A 9,106-nucleotide genomic window follows, 5' to 3' on the forward strand; every position below is an offset into this window, starting at 1 on the left:
CTATAATCCAGAAGGCGAGGTCAGTACAGATGCATCAAAACTGGGACTGAGAGATTGAAAAATAGCTTCCATCTCAAGGCTATCAGACTGTTAAATAGCCATAATTAACTCAGTGAGGCTGCTGCCTACACTGAGACCCAATCACTGGACAATTTAATAAATGGATCACTAGTCACTTTAAACAATGCCATTTTAAATAATGCGACTTTAATAATGTTACATCTCACATTACTCATATCACATGAACAGTGGGGCAAAAAAATATTTAGTCAGCCACCATTTGTGCAAGTTCTCCCACTTAAAAAGATGAGAGAGGCCTGTAATTTTCATCATAGGTACACTTCAACTATGACAGACAAAATTAGGAAAATAAATCCAGAAAATCACAGTGTAGGATTTTTTATGAATTTATTTGCAAATTATGGTGGAAAATAAGTATTTGGTCACCTACGAACAAGCAAGATTTCTGGCTCTCACAGACCTGTAACATCTTCTTTAAGAGGCTCCTTGATTTATTTTCCTAATTTTGTCTGTCATAGTTGAAGTGTACCTATGATGACAGGCCTCTCATCTTTTTAAGTGGGAGAACGTGCACAATTGGTTACTGACTAAATACTTTCTTGCCCCACTGTAGGTATTTATAGTTGTCCACATATTCTAGGTCGGAACGTCCAGGGTGGTGATGCTAGTTAGGCGGGTGGGTGCGGGCAGCGAACGGTTGAAAAGCATGCATTTGGTTTTACTAGCGTTTAAGATAATTTGGAGGCCACGGAATGAGGTCCGGACAACATGCCCTCCGATTTGACACACTGAACTCTGTCTGCAAAGTAGTAGCCAGGAGGAAGGCATGGCCAGCCGTTGAGAAATGCTTATTGAAATTTTAGATTATCATGGATTTATCAGTGGTGACTGTGTTACCAAGCCTCAGTGGTCCAAACATACCAAGACAGTCGTGAAGAGAACACAACAAAACCTTTTTCCCCCTCAGGAGACTGAAAATATTTGGCATGGGTCCCCAGATCCTCTAAAGGTTCTACAGCTGCACCATCTGCCTGGCATGGCAACTGCTCGTCGTCTGACTGTAAGGCGCTACAGATGGGTAGTGCATACGGTCCAGTACATCACTGGGGCCAAGATTCAATGTAACAGTATAATTTTAGACCGTCCCCTCGCCCATACCCGGGCGCGAACCAGGGACCCTCTGCACACATCTGACACCCACGAAGCATCGTTACCCATCGCTCCGCAGAGCAAGGGGAACTACTACTTCAAGGTCTCAGAGCAAGTGATGTCACCGATTGAAACTGTTTAGCGCGCACCGCTAACTAAGCTAGCCGTTTCAACCCCCCCCCCCTCCCCCCAAAAGCCATAAGACTGCTGAACAATTAATAAAATCGCCACCGGACTATTTACACTGCTGCTACTCTCTGTTTATTATCAGTGCATTGTCACTTCAACCCTACCTACATCTAAACATTACCTCAACTAACCTGTACCCCCGCACACTGACTCAGTACCGGTACCCCCTGTATATAGCCTCGTTATTGGTATTCTTATTGTGTTACTTTTTTATTATTTTTTTACTTTAGTCTATTTGTTAAATATTTTCTTAACCAACAGTGCAGTTCAAGAAGAGTTATGGGCTTGTAAGCATTTCACGGGAAGGTCAATACTTGTTGTATTTGATGTAGTGTTACATATTTACCTACAGAATAATACAAATTGCCCCGAGACCACGTTAAATCATTCTGATATTAAGGTAAGATTTGAATGGATAAAGCTGATCTGAGAGCAGCACTGCCTTTCTTTCGATCCCATCAGAATCAACACATGTTTGAATGTTAAATGACGAGACAGAGGTATTGATGCGAGTAACCAGTCTTGTTCAGTACATGACAACACATCCGGGTATCTCAAGCACCCCGGTAAAACACAAGAGTTGCAGTAATGAACATTTAACAACAGATGGCATCACTGTGCCATCTTACACCCATAACAACTTCCATTTAATACAATAGGACAGGAGGTGTCAATTCACTAACAAAACAAACCTAGTAACAATTTCCAACATGAACAGTTTTTTTTCAGGTAACAACAACACATTTTTATATTCTCTTCACTTTTATCTCTGTCAACAATCCCTGATGGAAAACCTACAGATTAAGTATTTTTGGTGGCTGGGACAGATGCCCGCAGCGTGAAAAGGCAGGGGGCTTGTCTGCGAGGACTGCGGGTTCCCGCACAGGCGTGTCACCTGAATGTCTAAGGGGAGAATTGATGGGCGAGGGAGCGGCCTACCTGTGATCCCCTGGCTCTTCGCCCAGTGCCTCAGGCCCCATGTGACTTGCTGGGGTTTTGTCTTTTGTCATGCGACCCCTTTGGGCATCAGGGTTCTGAGTAGGTGCTGGCTCAGCAATCCGAAGATCAACCCTGTTACGACGGTACAGTGATCCATTCACTTCGACCAAGTAGGAGCGTGGTGCCACTTTCTGTACACAGGATCCGAGTCTCCAGAGGCCCGTCCAGTCCCCTGGTAGTGGCTTCATTCGCACCGTTTCACCCACCCTGAGCTCAGGTAAGTCTTTTGCTGATTTGTCGTAGATGAACTTGGAGACCTGTCTTCTGTGACGTAGCTTCACCAGCACATCTGTCACCACACATGGCACCAGGAGAGTGCTTGCTACTGGCAGAGCTGCTTTTAAGCGCTGTGCCATGAGGCGCTGTGCCGGGCTGCTGTCCATGCCTTCTGTCGGGGTATTGCGCCACTGCAGGATTGCTTTCCAGGCATCTTTGCCCTCTCGCAGATCCTTTTTGCAGAGGTTCTTTGCGATTTTTACTGCGGACTCCGCCTTCCCATTAGCTTTAGGGTGTCGTGGTGATGAAGTGACGTGCTTGAATTCCCATCCTGCAGCAAATTTTCGGAACTCAACTCCGGAGAATTGGGGTCCATTGTCAGGGTAATTTCAATCTGGGTGGCCATAGCGGGCAAACTGAGCCTTGCAGCGTTTGATCGTTGTCTCTGCTGAGAGGTCGGGGAGGAGGTCAATCTCCCAAAAGTCTGAGTAATGCTCGACTACCAGAAGAAAGTCTGTCACTGTGCTGGAAGAGATCTAGACTTACTATCTGCCAGGGCCGCATCGGTAGCTCGTGGGACATCATCGTCTCTCTCTGTTGCTCAATGGCATATTCATTGCAGATTGTACATTTACTGACATAGTCTTTGATTTCACTCTGCATTCCTGGCCAATACAGTGTGTCACGTGCTTGTCTGTAACAGGCCTCACCTCCTATGTGACTTGAGTGCACGGGTGCCAACATCTCAGGGCGCAGAGACCGGGGAATAACGACTCTCTGACTCTGGAATATTACTCTGTTTTTGTACACTGAGCTCCTCTTTGACTGGCCAATATTCTCTGACGGCTAAAGCAGTTTCTTCCCTGCAGTCGGGCCAGCCCATCAGAATCACAGACCACAATGCCTGAAGTTGCCCGTCCCTGGCTGTGTGCTGTCTGATTTGTATAAGGCGCTGGTCCGTAACATTAAGGTAGTCAGCCTGGTTGATGTGTTCAATATCCACTTGCTCTGTTTGTAAGCTGCACACTGCGTGTTGTTCATGCATGGAGCATGTGTGAGTGCCTGATGCAGTAGCCCTGCTGAGCGTGTCACTTTTACATTTACATTACATTTAAGTCATTTAGCAGACGCTCTTATCCAGAGCGACTTACAAATTGGTGAATTCACCTTCTGACATCCAGTGGAACAGCCACTTTACAATAGTGCATCAAATCATTTAAGGGGGGGGGTGAGAAGGATTACTTTATCCTATCCTAGGTATTCCTTGAAGAGGTGGGGTTTCAGGTGTCTCCGGAAGGTGGTGATTGACTCCGCTGTCCTGGCGCGTGAGGGAGTTTGTTCCACCATTGGGGGGCCAGAGCAGCAAACAGTTTTGACTGGGCTGAGCGGGAACTGTACTTCCTCAGTGGTAGGGAGGCGAGCAGGCCAGAGGTGGATGAACGCAGTGCCCTTGTTTGGGTGTAGGGCCTGATCAGAGCCTGGAGGTACTGCGGTGCCGTTCCCCTCACAGCTCCGTAGGCAAGCACCATGGTCTTGTAGCGGATGTGAGCTTCAACTGGAAGCCAGTGGAGAGAGCGGAGGAGCGGGGTGACGTGAGAGAACTTGGGAAGGTTGAACACCAGACGGGCTGCGGCGTTCTGGATGAGTTGTAGGGGTTTAATGGCACAGGCAGGGAGCCCAGCCAACAGCGAGTTGCAGTAATCCAGACGGGAGATGACAAGTGCCTGGATTAGGACCTGCGCCGCTTCCTGTGTGAGGCAGGGTCGTACTCTGCGGATGTTGTAGAGCATGAACCTACAGGAACGGGCCACCGCCTTGATGTTAGTTGAGAACGACAGGGTGTTGTCCAGGATCACGCCAAGGTTCTTAGCGCTCTGGGAGGAGGACACAATGGAGTTGTCAACCGTGATGGCGAGATCATGGAACGGGTAGTCCTTCCCCGGGAGGAAGAGCAGCTCCGTCTTGCCGAGGTTCAGCTTGAGGTGGTGATCCGTCATCCACACTGATATGTCTGCCAGACATGCAGAGATGCGATTCTCCACCTGGTCATCAGAAGGGGGAAAGGAGAAGATTAATTGTGTGTCGTCTGCATAGCAATGATAGGAGAGACCATGTGAGGTTATGACAGAGCCAAGTGACTTGGTGTATAGCGAGAATAGGAGAGGGCCTAGAACAGAGCCCTGGGGGACACCAGTGGTGAGAGCGCGTGGCGAGTCACGTGGCGAGTCACTCACATACATCTCTGGCCCTGGCTTATACACCACCTTGAGGTTGTAGTTTTGTAGGGCCAGTAGCATGCTCTGCAGTCGTTTTGGGGTATTCAGGAGAGGCTTGCTGAATATAGCAATAAGGGGCTTGTGATCTGTCTCTGCGGTAATATTGTCGCGCCCATACAGGTAGTGGTGCAAGCGTTGACATGCAAACACAATGCTGAGGCACTCTTTCTCTATCTGGGCATAGTTCTGCTCTGTTGGGGTGAGTGCCCTAGAGGTGAATGCCACAGGCTGGCCCTTCTGCATGAGGCAACAGCCAAGTCCATACTGGCTTGAGTCACTCTGAATCGTGACAGGTTTTGACACATTGTAGTATGGCAGTACAGGTGTCTGGGTGACCAGTTGTTTTATTTCCCTCACTGCTGCGTCATGTTTTGGGAGCCAATGCCAGATGGTGTCCTTGTCCATGAGCCTCCTTAGTGGCTCACACACTTCAGAGAGCCGCGGTAGGAATTTGGCCAGGTAGGTGACGAATCCGACGAAGCGCTGCACTCCCTTCACGTCAGATGGGTGGGGCATTTCCTAGACAACCTTCACTTTTTCAGGATCCGCCTTCAATCCGGTGGAGGACAAGATGTGCCCATGAAAGCAGACCTCTGTCACTTTAAACTGAAGCTTTTTTATGCTTAGCCTTAGCTTGACCTGTCTGCATCTGACCATCAGGGCCAGCAGCTTGGCGTCATGGTCACATTCTGCCTCCTCATCACTGTCCCCACAGCCCACTACGAGGATGTCATCTGCTATGGGTTCCACGCCACTGAGTCCCATCAACAGCTCATGCTGTTTCCGCTGATAGACCTCTGGAGCCACGGAGACACCAAACGGAAGCTTCAACCACCTCTTCCTGCCCCAGGGTGTCCAAAAGGTGGTCATGTAGCTGCTGGGCTCGTCGAGCTTGCACTGCAGGAAGGCAACTCTGGCATCCACGAGCGTGAAGACTCTGGCCTTTGGGAGCTTGTAAAGAACATCCTCCAACGTGGGCATAATGTAATGTGAACGTCGCAGAGCCCGGTTGAGGTGTTTAGGGTCAATGCATATCCGTAGCTTGTCTGGTTTCTTGAGTAACCATATTACTTATCCAGTCCGTAGGCTCGGTGATGGATATGATGTGGCCATCTGCTTCGTATTTGTCAAGCTGAGCCTTCGTAGCTGCTTTCATGGTCACTGGTACATTGCGGGGTGCACACTGGACAGGCTGGATTGATGCGCCAACGACACACTTAGTGAACGTTTTCTCTATGTGGTATTTTGGGTAATGCAGGTGACTACGATGCAACGGACACCAGTCCCTACTCTCTGCGGCTCTACATTGCGCCTCATCCTGGACTGCAAAGTCCCGCTGAACTTCTGGTGCAGCGACAGAGTGAAAATCAAAGATGTAAACCACTGAGCCGATTTACGAGCTACCTGGTTTCTAAAGTGTAGTCTCAAAGCTCTCCACTTTTATAAGGGTTTATTCAAACATATATTGATTTTAGGCCTATATTAAATTATGACAACCCCAAATGCTTTATTTTATTGATTAAGCTCCACTGTTGGATTTTGATTAAAAGTCACTGTCATTTTATTCAGCTGGTTGAAAACCACTTGTTTGTCACACTCACACATCATGTATCATGTTTATCATGGCCACACCAAGCTGAATGACTATTAGGCCTAGTTGTTGGGTATTATAACCTACATCAGAATTGGAGGAATACACAATTTAATTGTTGATATAACTTGTCATGTTTCTCATAGCATGTCAGATAGTTTGTCCAGTATGTGTGTGTTTTATATGACTAGTGCTGCTGTTTTGTGCTGGCAGGTTGGGTTCTGTGCGAGCTTGAACCCTGTGGGTCTCTTCAGTCTGGGCCTAGAACCGTCCCACTTAGATTCAGGGCTACTCAGAAAACTGATTTTCTCTCTGTAAATGTCCTCCCTTTTGTTGCTATTTTAAACCTATTAAGTTAACCTAACTTACAATTTTAATTTGGTTTCAATCAATCTGCAAAGGGTTGTCAATTTACACTCAAGAATGGAAATGTCAGGTATCACATCTCATGCATAACCATGGATTTAAGGATGAGCAACCACATTTAATAACTTCTTAGGAGCATTGTCTAGAGATCTTTTGTCATAATTTGTATCAGTTCCATAAACCAATTATTTTTTAAATTGTTTTGGGGAATTAACTTCTTCTGCAGAGAACTGATTATCTTATTTGTGTTTTCAATTTTATAAGTAGCTGTTTGACTGATTTCACAGAAATATCGACAAAAAAAGGGCATTTATTAGAAAGTTTATGGTAACCCTTTCTGTCGTCGTTTCCGTTATCAAGCTTTCCGGAAGAACTTTTTTTCCACAAACAATGCTTCCAGCTAGCTTCAAGGAACTATACAATAGTAGAAACGATTGTTATAAACATTTCACCGAAGCACTACATATTCGTTTTTGTGTAACAACGTTTATTTTAAAAAACAATGTCAGTTTCTTTCAGTACACAAATAGCTGCCATCATGGACGTGCTAACGAAGTCAGCTGTTGCAGAAATAACCAAACTTGTAGACGAGGGCACCGTAGTGCTACGGCTTGAAATGTGTCGGAAAGAAAATGAGATAGAAGGCCTTCAAAATAGTTTACAGCTGATGGAAAGAGAACTGAGGGAAGCAACAACACGAGTGACAAATGACAGGCAACATGCTGAGGGAATCCAGGTTGGGAGTGGGACTCCACAAAAAGGTAAGAGGCAAACTTACTCTTAGTGGTACAAGTCAGGTTATTTTGCATTGTTCAGTGTTTTATTGCTTATTTGACTTTATAATTTCTCAAAATGACAAACTGTCTACTTCCAGGTGATGAAGAGGACCAGAAATCCCAAACTATGCCTGTAGAGGACCCAGTGGAGAGCTTCAATGAGCTGCAGCTGTCTGGACACCTTGCAGGTGCAAGGGGTGGACTGGAGTTTCTGGTGAAAGCAGAGCAGGTGGAAGAACATGTAGCCCAGGGAACCATACAAGATCCAGGATTCACAGACAGTGTGGACTTTCGAATGGACGAGAGAGATAGTCAGCTGTGGTCCTCTGTTACACAAGGACTAAGTGGGAATAATTCTGGCCACCCAGATGGGTCTTACTCTACAGGGGGATGCTTACAGATGTTCTCAACTCAGGCAGATCAATATCCCACTCCCATCCCATCCCATCCTTCCTGTAACTCTTTGTCCATTGTAGGGAAACCACTGGATGACATATTCAGCACTGTCCCACTGAAAGTGGAGCCTGAGAGGCATCCTGTGTATCATGACAATGACATGTCTGAGTCCATACAAGCTGTGCAGGGGCAGTACAGAGATACTCTGCATCCTGTTGTGAGGGAGGGCTTGATTTTACAGCCCAGAATGCAGCAGCCAGGACCTTCTTCACAAGGGCTCTTGAGAGCAACTGAGATTACATCAGAGTCACACTCACACAACCAAGAGCATATTCTTAATAAGAACAGATTGAAAACAAAGAGGATGGTAAATGTTTGGAGAGCTGTACCAAACCAAAAAGTGTTCATCTGCTCATTGTGTGGAAAGAGCTTCCACCGCCATTGTCAACTTGAAGCACACCAGCACTCTCATGCTGGAGTCAAGCCATACAGATGTCTTGAGTGTGGGAAAAGTTTTACTCAGAAAAATAGACTTAAGTCACATCAGAGTGTTCACACGGGTGAGAGACCTTTCAGTTGCAGGCTCTGTGGCAAGATGTTTACAAGGCAGGACAACTGCCAAAGACATGAGCGATTTCATAGTGGACAAAAGCCATTTAGTTGTGTCCAGTGTGGTAAAAGTTTCACGGTTCTCCGTAACCTCAAACTACATCAAAAACATCAATGTAAATTTGCCAATGTCAGAATTTAAGATGGCATGTTGTATAGTGTTTTCCTCAGCGTTGTACAGTTAATGAACTGTTTACATATGTTGATTGTTGAGCCGTTCAACTGTACTGAGATTAACAGGTTTAGGTTTCCAAATTGTCATTGGTTTCTACATTATGAATGAAGTATTAAAGATGTTAATCCTCTTTTTCATGTTATTTTCCTTTGCCTCATCAAGAAAGCAACAGCTCCACTTGTTATTTTCTACCCATTAACTCAATTATCCATTTTTACTTGGTTTTAATCAATCTACAAAGAGATGTCAATTTACACCCTAGTATGGACATCTCAGGTATCACATGTCATGCATAACTATGGGTATTAAGGGTGAGAAAGCAAACGTAATAACTTCTTCGGAG

At 45.9% G+C, this 9,106-nt stretch overlaps 1 protein-coding gene across 1 annotated transcript; it reads left to right on the forward strand.

The window, feature by feature from the left end:
* The first annotated feature begins 6,872 nt into the window (after positions 1-6,872).
* Positions 6,873-8,887, forward strand: LOC135511877 (zinc finger protein 7-like). Its single transcript, XM_064933384.1, has 2 exons — positions 6,873-7,568; positions 7,682-8,887. Exons 1-2 carry the CDS (start codon positions 7,310-7,312, stop codon positions 8,728-8,730), a joined length of 1,308 nt encoding a protein of 435 aa, XP_064789456.1. The 5' UTR covers positions 6,873-7,309; the 3' UTR covers positions 8,731-8,887.
* The last annotated feature ends 219 nt before the right edge of the window (positions 8,888-9,106 follow it).

The sequence above is a fragment of the Oncorhynchus masou genome, chromosome 3 (assembly GCF_036934945.1).
Source record: "Oncorhynchus masou masou isolate Uvic2021 chromosome 3, UVic_Omas_1.1, whole genome shotgun sequence".
Lineage (NCBI taxonomy): Eukaryota > Metazoa > Chordata > Actinopteri > Salmoniformes > Salmonidae > Oncorhynchus > Oncorhynchus masou.